Genomic DNA, 19,956 nt, shown 5'->3' with positions numbered 1-19,956 from the left:
GAAGCACAGAAAGCCTGTGAATAAACAATGTCAGGTATGCTTGGAAACCAAACCCTGGGTCTACCATACAGTATTTCAAAGGTAGCTGAGATGCATCTTCAAAAGGTGGCTGAGCTGCCTCTTGAAAAGTTAGAAAGAATGGTGACTCCAAATGGGATGTGACTCCTTTCCAGCCAACAGTACTGACATAACTGCAAATAATTTAGAATCCCAGAATGCATTGGGCTGGAAGGGACCTTTAAAGGTCATCTAGTCCAAACACCCCTGCAGTGAGCAGAGACATCTTTAACTAGATCAGGTTGCTAAGAGCCCCACCAAGTCTGACCTTGGATGGGGCCTCCACCATCTCCCTCTGCCAGAAACCTTGACACAGAGGCCAAAAAAATAAACCTTCCTTCCTTTTTCATTCAGATGGGTAAAAACTAGGAAAGAAATCACAGAATCCTGGCAAACACAGGGGTTGGAAAGGACCTCTGGAGATCAGCTAGTCCAACCTCCCTGCTAAAGCAGGGTCACCCACAGCAGATTACATGAATGATTCCAGAAGATTTCTGTAAAGAATATAACCTGAGTTTTCCTTGTAAGTTCACTGTTTATAAGTAACTCTTCCATACATTTCCTAATCCATTGGAAGCTTTAAGAGAAATGGAACTGTAACTTGCAGCTCTTTGTCAATTGTCTACATTGCTTGCCACTAATTTTAAATATGTTACAGTATCACAGTATCACAGTATCACTTAGGTTGGAAAGGACCTCGGGGATCATCGAGTCCAACCTATCAACACAGACCCCATGACTAGACCATGGCACCAAGTGCCACGTCCAATCTCCCCTTGAACGCCTCCAGGGTCGATGACTCAACCACCTCCCTGGGCAACCCGTTCCAATGACGAATGACTCGCTCGGTGAAGAACTTCCTCCTCACCTCGAGTCCGAACCTCCCCTGGTGCAGCTCGAGACTGTGTCCCCTTGTTCTGGTGCTGGTTGCCTGGGAGAAGAGGCCAACCCCCTCCTGGCTACAACCACCCTTCAGGTAGTTGTAGAGGGCAATGAGGTCACCCCTGAGCCTCCTCTTCTCCAGGCCAAACAATCCCAGCTCCCTCAGCCTCTCCTCATAGGGCTTGTGTTCAAGGCCTCTCACCAGCCCTCTTGCCCTTCTCTGGACACGCCCAAGTGTCTCGATGTCCCTCTTAAACTGAGGGGCCCAGAACTGGACACAGTACTCAAGGTGCGGCCCAACCAGAGCAGAGTACAGGGGCACCATGTCCTCCCCGCTCCCGCTGGCCACACTATTCTTAATGCAGGCCAGGATGCCATTGGCCCTCCTGGCCACCCGGGCACACTGCTGGCTCATATTCATATGTTAGATGGCATCAGTTAGAATTTGATTGAAAAACAATCTAAATCATAGAATCACAGAATGGTTTGGGTTGGAAGGGACCTTAAAGATCATCTAGCTCCAATCTCCCTGCCATGGGCAGGACACGGGGGTTGGAACTAGATGATCCTTGCGGTCCCTTCCAACCCTGAATGATACTATGATACTATGACACCTCCTACCAGACCAGGCTGCTCAAGACCCCAGCCAACCTGCTCGGTTTCAGTGGTAAAGCAAAGACAGGTAGGCTTCTCAGGTACATTACTGAAAACAATTTAATGAACCATTACAATCTGCTAAGTTGGTTAAACCACTTCTAGCTACAAAAGTAAAATATCAGAAACAACCCCAGAAGTGTACAAGAGCAGACAATTCTCTGAACTGGAAAAAAAAGATGTTCCCTTGGAAAAACTTAATTGAGAATTACTCTTTAGCTGTTAAGCACTGAATTAACAGAAATTACTTTCAACCCTTAAATTAATATTGTATATGACTAATTAGAACCATCCGCTGCTTAATCATCACCATCAGGAGCCTTTATCTCTTTGTTCCCAAATTTTATCAGCTTATGGATGCCTAGTGTTTTATTTGTGCAGTATTTCTAAAAGATGTATCTGCTTAGAAACAGATATGCAGAATCACAAATAATAAAGCTAATTTATCATTTCTTCACACTGTACAACACCACTTGGAAAAAAAATCCAGACTGAAAATTCAGTAGCAAATTATCAACATAGTTGGGTTCTCTGTTTTGAGAAGCATTACTAGCATGACAGCTAATAGCTTGCTGAAACCAGCAATAAATGAATCCCCATAAGTATTAAAGTGACTGTTGAGAAAGGAACATGCTGGCATGAACTGCCTCTAAAACTGATATAGTTATCAGAATTAAAAATCTGCCCCTTTTGAGACAGTGAAAGAAGTTGAAATTATGGCAAAGGAGGGAAAATGAAGAGGGTGCAAAAAAAATCCTCACTCTCAATGTCTGATATAAAAATATGAAACAAGACCAAGAAATGTTCTCACAATCAACTTTATAAACATATTAAAACACATTTCAAATACATCCAGAGCAGGAAAGCAAAACTTCTGCTTGGAAATATATGGTCAAGGTAGGAAAGTTATTTAAACATGAAAACCCACATGAAGTTTCCTTGTGTCTGTTTTATTACAGAAGTATCACAGGGGTTGTCATCTTGCTGGAACCATTTCTAACAGGGAGTGTGTTGAAAGAGTTGTCTCCAGCAGAGTATTAGAAGAGATCACAGAATCACAGAATTACCAAGAGATCTCAAAGATCATCGAGTCCAACCTGTCACCACAGACCCATGACTAGACCATGGCACCAAGTGCCACGTCCAATCCCCTCTTGAACACCTCCAGGGATGGTGACTCCACCACCTCCCTGGGCAGCACATTCCAATGACAAATGACTGGCTCAGTGAAGAACTTTCTCCTCACCTCAAGCCTAAACTTCCCCTGGCACAGTTTGAGACTGTGCCCTCTTGTTCTGGTGCTGGTTGCTTGGGAGAAGAGACCAACCCCCTCCTGGCCACAAATTGCAAGAAATAAAAATACTAAAAAATTAGTAAGAACAGGCAGTATTCACCCAAAAAGCTTGGGGGGAAAGAAAAAGCAAACTGGAATCTCATTAATTGGCTGATTAAATCAGAAGAAGAGATGATAAATTTGCAACATTTTTAGAAAGGGGTGATCCACAGAACTACAAATCAATTAGTAGTGGATAATTTGGTTTAAAAAAAATATTACAAATTAATTAGTGGACATATATACAGAGGATGTAACAGAAAAATGGTTGAGGGTTCCAGTAAAGGCTGTCAAGGTTAAAAAATCTCTGAAGCAATCAATAAAGGGGGGGGGGGGGGGAATTAACTCCTTGATCTGCTTGCCTTTTGAAATGAACTTTCATTAGGTCCTTCCCCAAAATCTGATCCTCACAAGCAGCTGTTATCAAATACTTGGGTGCAGTTCTGCAAGAGAATTAGATCAAACAGAGGAAGATTCTGCTGTTAAGCATCATAACCCTGGCAACTAAAGATTTATGTTTTAATGAAGTCTCTAAAACCTACCATTTCATTGTATTTGCCCAAAGCAAAATGATTTCTGAAGCTTTCTGCATATTACTTCTCCAATCACACTTCTTTAGTTTGAAGTAACCTTTGGGACTTGATATTGCTGAAATATGATGCAATTAACCAAAAGAGCCTCAAAAATAAGGATGCTACAGATATCACTGTAACACTGTATTATTATCAAAAGACCTAAGCTTAATTATTGAGGATTTATCTTTTTAGGTGGCTGAGGAGCATAAACTTTGTCTTTCCACATGAAATATGAAAACAAAGCAAATTCCCCAATCCCCTACTGCCACTGCAGTCATTGTAACTGTGTAATTTCGAGAGAATGGGATTTTTCCCATGACAACCCATGACAACGCTGCAGCCTTTTAAGTTATTATTTTCTGAAGCTCCTGGGGAATCTCCAGTCACAATACTTCAGCTGAGGATTTCAATGTTCTCTGTCTTATAAATGGGACTTAATGAAGGTATTGACTTGAAGCCTACTTGCGTTCATTTTAACTAAATGAAGATCTCACTCACAGAATTAAAACATCTTTTTGATAGTTGTCTGTCTTCTGAAGAGAAGAACTAGCATGCAGATATTAGCGCAACATCATTAGAAACTGAATAATTATGAAGTAACAGAGAATCCTCAAAGAAAGTCAGAGAACTGCCTGCATGTTGGGTAAGTGATTAAAGAATCCATGGATGGACAGAAATTCTTCTCTAAAATAATTAATGGAGGAAAATCTCCCAAGATCAGAATCTTCTGTAGATATAAAAATTCCAAGTAGCAGATTTAAAAAGACGAAGGGAAAGGTTGCTAATTTGAATTGAAAACCTCAGATCTGGGATTTCTGCAACTACTGTCCTCAAGTCTCAGCAGCTGTAAAAGAAGAATGGCAGGGAGTAGGTCTTCCATTTCAGAATGAAATGTTTTCCATCATTTTACATCCTTGTAAGCATGAAACTCACTGCCTATGCTTGCTGAAGTGTCAAATGTACTTAAAACAACAAAATGCAAAACAGCAGCAAATACCAGCTTACAATCACACTGACCATTTGCCTTCACCACAGTAACTCAGCAACAATAGAAATCAAATGTGACAACTGCATTAGAAACTGAAGCGATCTCATGAAAAATATTTAACCAATGTCTGCCTCATACAAAGGTCTTATGTTTCCAGAGCTTTCATTTCTCCCCACACACTGCACAGCAATGCAGAGGGAGAAGTTTGACAGATCTCCATCTCTCACCTGCATAACACTCCCTCCCCTCTCAGCAATAATGTCTGCTGGCAGAGGAAACCCACACTTGTCTGAACAAGCGACAGGCGCACTGCTTGTGAAGAGCCAGATGAGAGATCCAGCATCTGCATCCCAGGAACAAGGGAAATGTAAAAGGAATCAAGTGCAAGTTTGCCGGAGGAGGGAACCAGAATTACAAAGCTTGATTTGCTCTCATCACTTACCTTTGTGTTGCTACCTAAAGGATAAAAATGATCTAGGGCATCTACTCCACGTTTGACACAGACATAGCTCTGCGCTGAAGCCTGTGTTAGCAGAGTTGAAAGCCTTACACAGTGTCAGCAAACCAGGCTGTCTCAAGAACACACCCATACTTTGATGCAGGCTTCTCACACAACAAGGCATTTTACGAGATGCTTGGCTGCTGAATAATTTTAGTGACAGCGTAATTTAAAACTCTGTACCTAAATTTATTAGGAGGCTAACAGTCTGAAAGTAATAATATTCTTCTGACTGCAGCTTTTAGGATGTATCACATTATATAAGGAATTTCTGTGGTAACTGGAAACTGTATTTTTAGAACTTAGTTACTCATGTATTGGGTATCTGGGAGAGGCACGTGTGTGTTATACAACATGCTTTCTCCTGAGCTGTAAGGCCTGAGAGAAAGAAGACCTTTTCACATCTATTCAGGCAGGCCCCCAAACATATTAAAGCCTTTACTCTCTTTTCCAGCATGGAAGATTCACAATCCTGACCTTTGCAGTAGCAGAGCCACAGCAGAAAGCCCACATGCAGGAACAGGACTACTGCTGCCTTGCTGAGCACAGATGCACAGAGAAGGAGCCTTATTAATATGCAAATGGGAGAAGACAAGATAACATTTGAAATCCTTTGCATGAAACAAGACAACAATATTTACTAAAATTGCTCTTCAACCCAGGAGCAAAGAAAATAAACAACTAAAAACAGAGGAAAAACAATTCTTAAGTGGTTCTGTTATGCTCCAGTGTTTATTCTAAAATTGGCAAAGAGGTTCCCGTAGGAAAGGAGAGATCTGCTCTCTGACAAATAATTAAACTGAAGTGGACAAATAGTGAAATTTCCCAGCTGTAAATCTGAGGAGACAGTAATGATTGAAAAATGTGGAAGAATATATTTGCTGAGATGAGGTGATCACCTGAGAAAAGAAGCTGCAAAGAAATGGGAATGGAAATATAAAAAAAGGATGCAAGCCAGACCATCAGCTTACAGGATAGCACTGAGCAGAAGTTCTGCCACGCTGAAGGCTGAGCCAAAGAGCAATCCATCATTCACAGCTTATCGTGCCATAGAAGCTCCTGGTCACAGAACAGCAACTCAAAGACATTTTCACATTTCAATTGCACAGTAAAGAAAGCTAAAAAAATCCCATACTGAAGCCCACTCAGTATTAGCTCTGCTAGAAAAAGAGTTTATTATTGCCTCTGCTAGTGTGCGTACCAACAGACAGACACTGGAATGACAACTAAATCAGAGTGTTTTGTTCCACAGTAAACTAGTTATCTCACTGATCCTGCACAGAAAACCTTCAGGCAACTATGACTGAAACCAGGAAAAAATGACCAATTTGATCAGCCAAACACACAAGTATTTAGTAACAAAAGATGTCATGATACCAACAATTCTCGGGTGAGACCTCACTTGGAGTACTGTATCCAGCTCTGCGGCCCTCAACACAAGAGGGACATGAACCTGATGGAGAGGGTCCAGAGGAGGGCCACAGAAACACTCAGAGGGCTGAAGCACCTCTCCTGTGAAGACAGGTTAGGAGAGTTGGGATTGTTCAGTCTGGAGAAGGGAAGGCTCCAGGAAGACCACTGAGTGGCCTTCCAGTACCTTAAGGGGGCTACAAGAAAGCTGGGGAAGGACTGTATAGACCGTATAGGACTGCATGTAGTGACAGGACTATGGGCCAATGGTTTTAATTAGAGCAGGGCAGATTTAGATTGGACATTAGGAAGAAGTTCTTTACTATGAGGGTGGTGGAACACTGAAAAGGTTGCCCTGTGGAGGGCTCATGTAATTCAACCATTTCCAGAATAAAAAGAGAAGCACTGTGTGTCTTTTTCCAGTTTGCCAAGTAAGAGCACTCACCTAGCTAACCTGATTGATCTCCCTGCAACATACTGTCCTTCTCCCATTAAAGTCACAGTGGTTGGTTGTCAGGTTGGAGGTACATTCATCAGAGAATGAGAGAAAACGTGTCTCCTGATCCATTCGGCACCGCGTCACCTCCAACCCGTTGAGAGGAGTGTCTCTGCCAAGTGCTTGGATTCCCTGGAGCACCGAGCTGTTAACTACATATGCAGGCAGGGAAGTAGGTCGAGAGTACTATTCTGTTACTCACTGTAACAGCGAGCGAGCTCCTGAAATAAGAGCTGGGATCTGCACAGTATTGAAAGAGAAACACAACTGTTTGCCCAAAGATGGCTGCTCTGTGCAAATCTAGCTTAACACCATGTACTCCAGTCAAAATCTCCCATCCACAATCTGGAGCTCTTTTCATCCCTTATCACCATTGTCAGCCTGAAAGTTTATTTTTAGATACTTTGTCACAGAAATGTTCTGCAACTGAACAAGTTTCCATCTTTCCTGATTTCCCACTGTTCTGAAGAAGAGATTAAGAGACGAACTAAAACTGACAGACCTGTTAAAACGAGGCAGTGAGCTTTTAATGGTTTTCCTTTTTATCTGACAGCTCACATCATCTCCCATTTCAGTGGGAAATGAAGAAAAAGCTCTTCAGCTTTTTACCCACCCACTTGAGGACAGACCTCTTCTAGCCTTACTCAATAATCTCATTCTTCAAACACCTTGCTTTCATATTGCAAGAAGGGCATAAGGGCACAGGCCCTCTGTTAAAAGTTATTTTAGCAATATACAGTAGTCAAAATATTCCTTTCAATACTGAATATTTTTTTCTCCAATGGAACGACAAGTTTATAAGCAAATTAATTAGCTTTTACCCATGTTTCCCTAAAACTCACTACATCAACAATAAACTCAAGGTCCTCCAGGAGAAGAGAGTCTTAAAGGAAACAGTACAAGGATGAAGGAAAAGTTGCTGCCTAGAAACCTACAGAGCGGTTGCGTCTGAGCTCAACGTTGGTAAGTAGGTGGAAACTGTCAAGAAGAAAAATCAGTAAACTTATGAATAATTCAGCACTGAAGATTGGATATGGCTGTTCCACCAGGAAGCACTGCTTCCCAAATCCTTCTTCAAACCACTAAGCACAGAAAAGAATGAGGCAGTCAGTAAAGTCTACTGGGATTGTTAGACCACCTTCAAAAAGATCCCTTCCTAAAGGCTTTTCAGGGAAGCAAAGTGCCACAGAAGGTCCTCTTATGGACTCAAATAATTGATCAACAGATAGGAAGCAGGATAGGAATAGCAATAACTGGTCATTTCTCACCCACAGAATGAAGGTGAGGCCACTCACAGAACCTTAGGGAAAGATGTGCTGGGGCTGTTGCTATTGAAATTATTCACAAATCAAAGAGAACATAACAATAGCTCAGTAACAAAGACTGCTGATGAGACAAAGCTGTTTGAAGCAGTAAATTAAAAGCAGATTGCAAAGCAGTGACATTGAATGTGTTCATATCAAGTGGCCAAGTGATGGAGGTCATTCAGTTGCACGTAAATACCAAATGCTTCATGGGGCAATCCTGAACATGCTGGCAGGTCTCTGATCTAGAGCCATCAAGAAAAGAGGACCAGTATCTGCAACAGGGTTCTGAAGGACTAACAGAGGCCCTGAGAGCAGGGAAAGCTCCCAGCTTTAGAAGCAGAATTTCTCACATTTACTACAGAAAATCCAGGAAAGTCTGAGATCTCTGCCTCTGTGCAGCTGCCTGCTGGACAGATAACTCCTCTAAAGTCACTCCTAGTTCAGACTGCTTCATTCCTTTATCTTCTTTATTAAACAAAATAAACTGGGATACTCATTAATGAAGAAGAGGTTTTCTTTCCAAAGTAGATTCCCAAATGCTTTCATCATCCTCATGGAATTTCTAGAGATACCCATGCGGAATACATACTTCCCATGTGGAAACAGTCGTCTTTAATTCTGTGCACAGTAAACAAAAGCAGCTGCAGCAGCTGTAAAACGCTGAGTTGCTCAGGTTGCTCTGCTCCCACACCACATTCCTCTATCTATTTACATCCTTTAACACCTCCTGATTTACCATTCCCATTTTCTCTGTGTCATCAGGACATCGGTATCAGAAATGATTTTTCTGCTTCCCTTGGGGTGACTAAGCAGAATACATGGAACGAACAAGCGATCTTCACGACGCCCTGGGTGAAACACATTTATTCAGTGCTGATGTTTAGTAACCTGCTAGCTGGCCAGGTTTGAATACTTTCATGTGCATTTTGGTCACGTTCCAATTTGTCCAGCATTTATACATTTTTCACATGGCAGACTACACGACTGACAGAATTTTGATGAAATTACCTTCACCAATGAAACCTGTATTTATTTTTTTCTTTGCATTAGCTTGTCAAGATCTATTTTCAGTGAACTCACAGGCATTCATTACAGTATGCTTCTCACGTCTAACTCTTGCTAAGCTGAATGCTATTCCCTCATTTTTCACTTAACTGATACCAAACTGACAAGCCCACAATTACCTGCATTGTCCTAGTTACTCCTTTAAAAGTTGGCACAGGAACTGTTTTCTTGTAGCCCTCTAGAGCCCTCCAAGACTAATGAGAATTGGTTCAAAGTTCTCTCTGCTCCTTTATTTTTTTACAATTACTTTTTTTTTTCATGTGAATTACTCATGACAATGAACTTAAATATATGTAACCTAATCAGCTGTACTTAAAATCAATCTGTAGCACCATAGAATTTATCTGGAGAACAGGAATAGGTATCATTATACCCCAAAGGGCAGGACATTCTTTTTCTACTTGTTATGACAACTCCATCATTTCTGTCTGTTAATCAGAGGGGGAAACAGAGTAACAAGGAAAAGGAACGGAAGGGAAATGGCTTTGACTATGGCAATAATTTATTCTACATGTAGGAAAAAATGTAAAAGGAAAACTGACTGCCAGAAACATAATAAAATCTGCAACTGATAGCTAGAGAATTACCTATCTAGCTGCAGTGTCCTGCCTGCTGGATCTCTCCTAAGCAACCAAAGCTTGTCTGTACAAGCTGGACCAATATGTTCTTTTAATGCCTCAACTTCCCCATGTACAAATCATGTACGAAACATGAGAATTTTCTTCAATCAGAGTTGATCTAAGAGCTATGAGTGGAAAGCTACACATATACACTGCTTGTGGAAAAGTCAGCTAACTTGTTCCATACATAATTATCTAGAAACCTTCTTGCTTGACCTCATAGCAGAGTGTTTCTCTTCCTTCTACAAACCTCTCTACCAGAAGAGCAAAAAGAGTTTAACCTAACCACCCTTCTATTGAAGGGGACCTCTGATGTCAAACTGCCCATTAGTAAAGCTAGCTTGAGGCTTGCTCTTCTCATCTGCAACTTTGGAGATACAAAATAGAAGGCTATAAAAAGTACTTCAGGCTATCCAGCACTGCAGAAAACACTACACTCTCCCCATGCAGTCCAAATAAAGCTTTAAAATTTGATTGATTAGTTGACTTGGGTCAGAACAGGGTTAGCAGGGCAAAACACAGTCACAGCAAAATACGGAACAGAGTTCAAAATTCAGAGTACTGACTGTACCTTACAGATTTTGTACAGAGATTCTTGACCGTCTCCTTCTGTATCTTTGAAATAATCATGTGCTGGAAATGTACGATGAATATCTCGAGTAATGACACTCTCTTGAGCAGAATCCTGGGGAAAAAAAACAGGGAGAGAGAGAGAAATCCCAACGCATTAGCCTGGCAACAGTGTAATTAAACATAACAGAACATAAAATTCAACGTGCAGTCAACATGGATACATTAGATAACTGCTTTACTGACTCATCCTCCACAAATGCTTGTAGAAGAAACTGAAAATCCTCTAGTCTCATATGCAGTAATAAACTTGACAGTTTAACAAGAGCAACGTGGCAGGTTTGCTGCCCTTCGAGCTTACAGTTCAACTTTCAAACTCAAAGGAAATGACTTAGTTATTTAATTTGGGTGTGCCTTTTTACCACATTTGCTGACTTTATTTTTACTCTGTAAGGAAAAACAAAAGGGAAGAAAATTGGGCTGTCTCTCTCTTGTAAACTCAGAGGTTTTCATTTGAAATGTGTGTCAATCTACCACAAAAATAGTGTTAATTACATATTGGAATGATTACTTAGGAAGGTTCAAAGTTTGTGATTAAGTGGTCTTTAAAAGAAGAAAACCAGAAGGAGTACCAGAAAATGCTATATTTTCAGATAAATCCCTTATCTTTCCCTGCTACCACCTCCAAATCAATTACATTTTCACATTGACTAGCAATTAAGGATAATTTTGGTGCCTAAACATGGGTGTCAGATGCGATTTTAGAAGCTCAAAGATAACCTTGCCTGGTGAGCAGCTGCTGCTGCTGCAGAAGAATACAGGTCTGCTGCAAGTGCTGCATCATCCTTGCAAGCTCCATGTGATGATCAGCATATATACAGCTAAAATGACACCAAATGCCCACGTTTAGGCGACTGAGTTGTTCCCTAGACATACCTGGCCCTGTAGATAAAGAAACAACTGCTTACAATACTGCATTTCTATCACAGGATGGAAATCACTGCAATCAGACCTGTGAAATGCCACTCTGTGTACGAGGAAGTGGCATCAAAATGTCAGAGCTGAAACTATCACAGTTAATCATTTATCTTCAGGTTCCAGTTACCCTCAGTATGAGGCAGCACCTTTAGGATGGTAAATACCAAAGGGTGCTTTTTTCTATTACCTTTGTAATCCTAAAGGAAAAACCAACAGAATCCTCACCCGCGACTTAGAAAATAAATCCTTTATAAATACTTTTACCTTGAAAATAACATACAGAAAAGCTTCTAAACCCCCAGATTGGAGTCTGTAATCCACAACTCTCTATAAAAAAGAGATTCTTTATACCTGCTGGAATCAGCAACCAGGTAATCTCCCAAACTGAGTTTGTTTCCCAATGCCATAAAGGCTCTACACTGAGCCCATGTCATGGAGTAATGCAGCTGCGTGGGGGAAGCTGAGGCAGAAGCCCACAGCAATTCCCAGCTACAGTTTCCCTTTGGGTCCAGCCATAACCAGCATACACAAAGACATCACCCTGGGTTGGACTGGGCTACCCCAGAAATTAAAACCCATCACTGCATTTCTCCAAGCACTTCAATGGCAGCTACAAAAATAGCTGGTCACAAGCAGCATCAATGTCACTTTAATGCTTCCTAACAGCATGCCACTGACTATCACAGATTAATAACAAAACAAAACCACAAAAAAAAACCAGTGGTTTTGGGGTTTTAATAAATCTATTGTCATTCACATTCTCATTCCCTTTGATTCTCTCCACCCTCCATGTTAAACTATGGCTTCACTTTCCTTACCCATCCTTCTCTGCACATGGCAGAATCCTCCATTCCTTGCCCACAAAACTCTTCCCCTTTCTTCTCTCTCAAACAGCCCTCTGAAGCTCACACCTTCTCTGCATCTTTGCTATCGATAGTTTATCCATTTATGATGTCCTCATTTTCAGTGATCTCAACTGTTGCTTTCCAGTAACATCTCTAATGCAGTCTGGAGTTTGTAAACCACCAGGCGTGTTGTTACATGCTACAGCAAAGAAAGCTTACAAAGAGGAGTGATGTTTTTATTAATGCTAACTGGGACTGCTGGAGAAAATAAACACTTTGGTGCATTTACCAGGCTATCATTATGACTTTGAGGACACTGAAACATCTTGCAACTCTAAGCAACCAAAAGAAAGCAGAGAGTCTAAATCACATGCAACAAAACACAGAATAATGATAAAAATTAATAATAAGCAGTTTGCTAGCCAAACTTCTTTAATTAGTATTTTCATTTACACAGCTTTCAACAACAAGAGAGGCTAAATAACTGCAGTCTTCCTCCCAGACTGTCTTTGACTTCCCTGCATTTCTGTCTTTCCCTGGAGTGAGAGGTAAACATTTAACTGAGCACATAGAAGTTGACAAGGTAGATGTCTGCAGTAGGACCAAAAGACAAAAAGACATCTCTGGAATGGCCCAAATGCAAATTCACTGTTACTGAGTTAAAATGAGGCTTCGGTCAGCATTATTAGCAACAGACGCTTCTAAAATAACCAGAGAGCAATTAAATTGACCCAAGACAAAATCTAAGCTGAAAAGCAGGACAATTAACCCCTTCTCAACAGAAAACATCCATGTGCAATACAATAAACTCATACTCCAAGATAAGAAGTTCTCCTAGAGAGAAGATGTGTATAGAACTGCTCCTTGAAAGGTCTACCTTTTCCCGGATAGGGTTTGTTGGCAGGGCTGTTCTTGGGAGTACCACAGCAGATGAGCTTACAGTTATCCTCATTTAAGTTTTCAGGGGGGGGAGGTTATTCTTCTGAAAGTCATGATTTGTGAATTTAAGATGACAACAGGCAAAGGTGAGATGGCTATCAAAGCCTTCAGAGTTCTAATGATCTTTGTCATTTCTAATAATCATTTCTGTGCTGCCACCTTGGAGAAACAATATTCTACTGAGGAAAAGAATTATCTTCATATGTCAAATCTCTGACAGCTGACATCCTACTGAACAAGTTCTATACTTTGAGTTGTCTCCCATTTAAAACAGCTGCACTGCTGCCTCTGTGTAGCTATTGGAATTGGGAGTACTAGAATACTGACTCCTTGACATTGCTGCCATTTCAAGCTATTAAGATGCTGCTGAATGTGGACATTTGATGCCAGAAGGCAGACTACACATAGAAATACACAAGAGAACAGATAACTGCTTCTATTAAATAGATATTAAAGAAAATTAAGGTCACATAGGCACTCAAAATTTAAACTATCAGGCAATTTTTAAGTATGTACATTAGAAATCATGTTTTACTTAAGAATATTTCACAAATGCCCCACAAAGGACCTCTGCTCGTTTGTCATCATGAACGAAACCATCCTGGTGATGGATTCCAGTTAGAAGAGTCTCCTCTAGGTAGAGTCTCGCTTCCTTTGTTGGAAGAACTGGAGGGTAAGTGTGGTATGAGCCAGAAGAATGTATTATGAAAGAAAAATCCCTTAGGTTATAGTATCTCACTGCTGTGTTCAGACTCAGATCCTTTCCCCACTTCTGCCCATGGCTACTTATGTGAAACCAGACACCATCAGTGATGCAAAAGATTCCCTGAGTGGTCAGTTTTCCTCACTATATAGCTGACTGTCTTACAGCTGTTGACTCAATATGGAGAAATGTGGCCTTCCAGTATCTGAAGGGGGCCTACAGGAAGGCTGGGGAAGGACTTCTCAGGATCTCAGGTAGTGATAGGACTAGGGGGAATGGAATGAAGCTGGAGGTGGGGAGATTCAGGCTGGATGTGAGGAGGAGGTTCTTCACCATGAGAGTGGTGAAGCCCTGGAATGGGTTGTCCAGGGAGGTGGTTGAGGGCCCGTCCCTGGAGGTGTTTAAGACCAGGCTGGATGAGGCTCTGGCCAGCCTGATCTAGTGTGGGGTGTCCCTGCCCATGGCAGGGGGGTTGGAACTAGATGATCCTTGTGGTCCCTTCCAACCCTGACTGATACTATGATACTATGAAATACAGAATTACTTACAGCTGCCATTAAAGGAATTCAAGAGTTTGATGTGACTACTAAACCAATAACAAACCAGGTCACAGGTGTCTGAAACCTGGCATTCAATCTGAGCAGCACTTCTGACCTCAATCTCCTTGTGCTCCATTTCCCTGGTTAATAATAATTCCCTATCTCAGTAGGGTGTTATGAAAATCAATTAACATCTGAAGCACTGAAATACTGCAGTGATGAGTCCTACAGAAACACCAAAGAGGAAAATAATCACTTCATCCTCAAATGCTGACCTGAACAGTATATAGCAAGGTATAGGGTTACACAGTGAAAAATAATTATGGTGGAAGAAAGAAAAAAGAAGAGGAAAAAAAAATGCTGTTCATTAAAATTAGGTAAGCACTGTTTGTTCTGTACACAGCAAGGCAGAGATGCTGGGAAGAAGACAATCCAAACCCATAGAACTATGTGCAGTCAAGAATATAGCATTATTCATATGAGTAGGCAATTTTAATCTTGTATTTAATTTCCAAAGGCTTATCTCTAATCTAAAACTCCTTCAAGTTTGGTTTTATCACAGATGTTTACACACAAAACCAAAGTGATTTTAATGTGCTAGAGATCCAGCACAAGTTCACCTCACCAGACCCATTTGAAGGTTCTGCATTTCTGATGCGCTTCAGACAAGATGATTTTGCCCTACTCATGCTTCATCTCTTCACTAGTTAAAAATTGCTAGAGCCCAGAGTAGCAAGGTAAGTATGAGAAGAGGGGAACAACAATAACAGCAACAACAAGGGGAAAAATACAAATTCAAAATGGGCTTTCAACATCTACAATTGCCATGGCCCAGAAATCTGGTGTGTCATGCTCCTTCAAGATTAGATACTGAAACTTTCCTACATGTTGTTTGGAAAGCAAAATCTTGCAGCCTGCCACAGGTGTTCATCGCTCTTGTTTAGCCAGAAATGTATGACATGGAAACACACCAGCTGCTGGTAGCAGGAGTTAGAGGTACCCTCAGTCAATCCATGCATGCCTCTTAACCCTGAAAATCTGTACAGCTAAATATTGGCTTGCCAAGTGCACAGTATTTGTGCATTGTTTGTTTCAGTATCCTAATCATTTTGCTGAAAGAACAGAGTTGGGGAATATTGCCCGTTTGTGTTCCTTAAAGTTCTTTGTGGCTCTGTGTGGCTCCACACCTGGGAATATGAATAACAACCTTACATTCTGTAAACCACAATCCCAAACAGGCAGCAAATATAAAACACACCAAATGGATGATGAGGTCAGTCAGCATGGGTTTGAAATGATCTGCACAACTGGCACGTTGCTTTGCCCCTTGTTAGTACTGACGGTGTCCTCCCAAACTCATGCTTTCTTTCAGTGGACTTGACACCATGTTGTGCCAGCACATACACACATCAGCAATCCCTCTCCTCTCATCATTACCATGCACGTTGTAACCCTCCAAGCAGTGATCCAAGAAAAGCTCAGGCTCCTTACCCATCAGTATTTGGGAGGGGGGAAAAAAAAAAGGAAATCAATAGCTCTTCCTTTTAAAAACACTGAATAAAAGATGTTTGGCTTGTACTCAGTTCCTCTGTAGCATTTTTGTAATACATACCTTGTAGTTCAGCTCTTTTCTATAAATACATCTCCTTTCAATCATCATCAGCTTTTATTCAGCTGAGAGCATGTAATAGTCAAAGAGTACTAATTAGCAGAGAAAGAGAAACGGAGAGAACAGCAGGGGACCATTCTTCAGAGACTTTGAACAGTTAGATATCAAGATATTTAAAGGGAAGACAGTATTTAGGTTAGTTCAGTAAACAGAGTGGTCAGCTGAACTTTGCAAATTGTGGCTCAGTCTCAGCTTTTTTTCTTGCTGCTTGGGCAAAAGTGCTTGCTACAAGCAGAAAGGAAGAACAGTTCTACTGGACACGGGCCCAAATCAATAGTTCAAAGTCTGAGCAGTCTTGAGCTTCCAGTAGGTCAAGCTTGGATCTAAATTTAGCATCAAAGGCTCTCTTCCCTCATCAGGGTAATATGCTGGATTACTAATATAGCTCTGTCCAAGGAAGCAGACATTTTTGTTCATCAAATTATATCCCATTCTTCTCAGGCTGTGCTTGACAAGGTAATGGGCAGCTGCTCATGAAGGTCCCAAGACAGGACCTTCAGAAAAGCAACTATGTCATACCTCTTTTTAAAAAGACTGAGAACACAAACTGACCAATGGCTCCTAAACATACAGATCTCCAGTTCTTGCAAATCCTGTGGGCTGGGACCCTTACTCTTTCAGACAGAGTACCACTGGGACTGGATTGGCTATGAGCTTCTAAGGAACTGCTCTATTATTGATGTGATCAGCCATATGGGAACAATGCTTATTGTGAAGGGCTCTCAGTGTATTTCTTTCAACACTTAAGTCAAAACTACTTGGGAAGAGGGGAAGCCCTGATGAGGACACACTGACCAACTGCCCACCACAAGGTTTTGAACCCTCCCAGAAGCTGGTTATGACAATTTTCAGCTGCAGGATTCTGGATGATGTAGATTGGTTCCACAGAGAATGCTAAATCCAAGATTCAGAAGTACAGGTCAGAAACCTATGTAAATATTACTCTGTATGTGGCTATAAAAAAAGAAAGTGATATTGCGGCAGTCACAGAGGTAAGGCAGGAACAGCTCAGATCTTAACAGGGTTGAGCTGTCAATCAGCAACAGACCAGATGACATTCATCTGTAAAAAATCACAGCAAAAGTAGATCAGACACAACCCGATCAATCCTGCGTGCACTCGCTGCTTCTGAAAAACAAAAACTATCCATGACCTTTACTATCTGCCTGCTTTGTTTTCCCTCTCCTATTCTGTACAGCCCCCCCCTTCTCTCCCACGCTGCTGATACATAATTTATTCTCCTCACTCTGCCATATCCTTCCTGAAAGATGCTGTCAAAAGAAAAACACTGCTCCTGCTACCAAGCAGGAGATCACCTTTGGAATGCACCAGGCTCCATTTTTTGCCACTGGCATGGCATGCTGTGAGTTCAGAGTTAAACACTTATCCTGAAAGCTCCCTGACCTCCCACAAGAGGTAAGACCCTCTGTACACTAACAGCTGGAGCTTGGAGTCATCTTCTTCCCATATGATGTTGCTGGCATGAGGGGACATACAGGTCTGTTTGTAGCTATCTCTGCATTTCAGCTTCACATTTTATCACATTTGGGGCTTTCTTTGGGTCATGCAATCTTTAGCAGGTATGATATCCAGAATTCTTTCGTTAAAGATTGGAGAGAATTTTTTAAGCACTGGTGTGGTGCTTTAAGGCTATGCCTTTAAAATTCAGTTACAGATTTTGAGCAGAAATGTAGGAAAATATAAATAAATCACTATTGGGTGTAAAAAGAAAAACAAAAGATTATTCTAAACCAATTAATTGGGTAAATATCTAGAATGAGAGGAGCTGTACCATAACAATTCTTCCCTTTTTCTCTTCTCTTCTGATCTCTGGCTGTTTTGCTTCCCTTGGGAAAGATAATCTGCATGCTTTGTCTAGCCTCGGCTAAGTATAACTTCTCTGCTCCTTTCTTGGTCCTTTTGCACAGGGGGGTAAGGGAGGCAGGGAAGAAGAAGCTGGTAGCTTCCCCTGGTCCTTAGCCAGGGGGGGGTCCTTGTGCTGTTTATTAACTATAAATGTCTGTAAATGTTGCAAATACTGTTTATTTTGTACATATTCATTTCATTCCATTGTAGAGTGTACATTTTGCTTGTCAATACAGCTTCATTTGCTTCTAACTGAGTTGGTCTGGCAAAGTTAATGTTGGGGGGGAACTTTAACCCACCACACGCTGGATTTTCATAGAATCATAGAATTGCTTCATCTGAAAAAGACCTCCAAGATTATTGAGTTCAACCATCAACATCAGACTACCAATGCCATATCCCAGAGCATCATGCCCACACATTTCTTGAACACCTCCAGGGACAGTGACTCTTCCTGGGCAGCCTGTTCCAATGCCTGACCACTCTTTCAGCAAAGAAATTTTTCCTGATATCCAGTGTAACCTTCCCTGGCACAATTTCAGGGCATTTCCTCTTGTCCTATCACCTGAATCTAGGGAGAAGAAGAGACCAACCCCCACCTCACTCCAAACTCCTTTCTGCGAGTTGTAGAGAGCAGTGAGGTCTCCCCTCAGCCTCCTCTTCTCCAGACTCCAGCTCCCTCCACTGCTTCTCACCAGACCTGTTCTCCAGACCCTTCACCATCTTTGTTGCTCTCCTCTGCACATGCTCCAGCAGCAAAATGTCCTTCTAGTAGTGAGGGGCCCAAAACTGAAGCCAGTTCATCTTCGGTTTGCTTGTTTTAAACAGCTGTTACTTAGGAAGGTTGGCCTCACCAGAGGACACAAAGATATACCAGACCAAGTAAAAGACATCTTATTCAGTTTACTTGTCATCATCTCAGGTAGTGATAGGACTAGGGGGAATGGAATGAAGCTGGAGGTGGGGAGATTCAGGCTGGAGGTGAGGAGGAGGTTCTTCACCATGAGAGTGGTGAAGCCCTGGAATGGGTTGTCCAGGGAGGTGGTTGAGGCCCCATCCCTGGAGGTGTTTAAGACCAGGCTGGATGAGGCTCTGGCCAGCCTGATCTAGTGTAGGGTGTCCCTGCCCATGGCAGGGGGGTTGGAACTAGATGATCCTTGTGGTCCCTTCCAACCCTGAATGATACTATGATACCATGATACTATCTCACCTTTTTTTCTCTACCACGTACAGGCACTACCTAAGTAAAAAGGTAACCCACAGGTTTATCCATGTAGCAAGTTAAATTCTCTTCAAGCTCCTTCTGGTTTGCTAATTTTCAGATGAGGTTTTTGATTATGCTCTTCTGTTGGAGACAAAACTACATTTGTAAAGGCTGGAAAAAATGTTCTTGTGATTACTCTGTAATTTGAAATTCAGTATTTCTGACTCTACCACCAACTCACTGGGCAATTTCCAGAAGCAACTGGAAAGGGAAGGTCTGCTTCTAGCAGACAATACTTAACTGCAGCAGTACAGATGGCTGTGGAAAAGTCGTGTGGAGCTGTTTCCAGAAATTGGAAAGGGTGGCATACTTGAATCTTTTGACTCCTATTTGGCTACTCTAGATGATGGTGCTACAAAACTTACTTAGATATTAAACAAGTGCCTGGAAATCTTCACTACAAGAAGCATAAAAAAGAAAATACAGCTTCTGCTTAAAACACATCTTTGAAAAGTCAACTCCTCTTAAGAAAAAAAGAAAAGAAAAGAAGAAAAGAAAGGTCTTAAAAGATTAGTTTCCTGCAGTGTCACTGACCAAGCAGATCCCCCAAGGGAAGTAGTGGCTTCCCCTATGTTGAACATGTTCAAGAGTCAAGTTGACAGGGTGCTGGGCCATCTCATTTCAGCCCTGAGGAGAGAGATTTGGGGGTGCTGGTGGACAAGAAGCTCAACATGAGCTCTCAGTGTGCACTTGCAGC

The 19,956-nt window shown here is 41.6% G+C and overlaps 1 protein-coding gene across 5 annotated transcripts in view; it reads right to left on the bottom strand.

Annotated features, from left to right (window-relative positions):
* Window positions 1-19,956, bottom strand: part of RABGAP1L (RAB GTPase activating protein 1 like) — a 310,408-nt gene that overhangs the window by 118,420 nt on the left and 172,032 nt on the right. For all 5 annotated transcript variants that reach the window (XM_068141360.1, XM_068141361.1, XM_068141358.1 and 2 more), the window contains one exon: window positions 10,458-10,571. In XM_068141360.1, coding sequence (XP_067997461.1) covers window positions 10,458-10,571 — 114 coding nt within the window. The remainder of the gene's footprint in view (window positions 1-10,457; window positions 10,572-19,956) is intronic.

The sequence above is a fragment of the Melanerpes formicivorus genome, unplaced genomic scaffold (assembly GCF_026170545.1).
Source record: "Melanerpes formicivorus ecotype bairdi unplaced genomic scaffold, bMelFor1.0.p_v2 SCAF_7, whole genome shotgun sequence".
NCBI lineage: Eukaryota > Metazoa > Chordata > Aves > Piciformes > Picidae > Melanerpes > Melanerpes formicivorus.
Note: the sequence above shows the minus strand (reverse complement) of the source record. Positions and strands in the feature narration are given on the sequence as shown.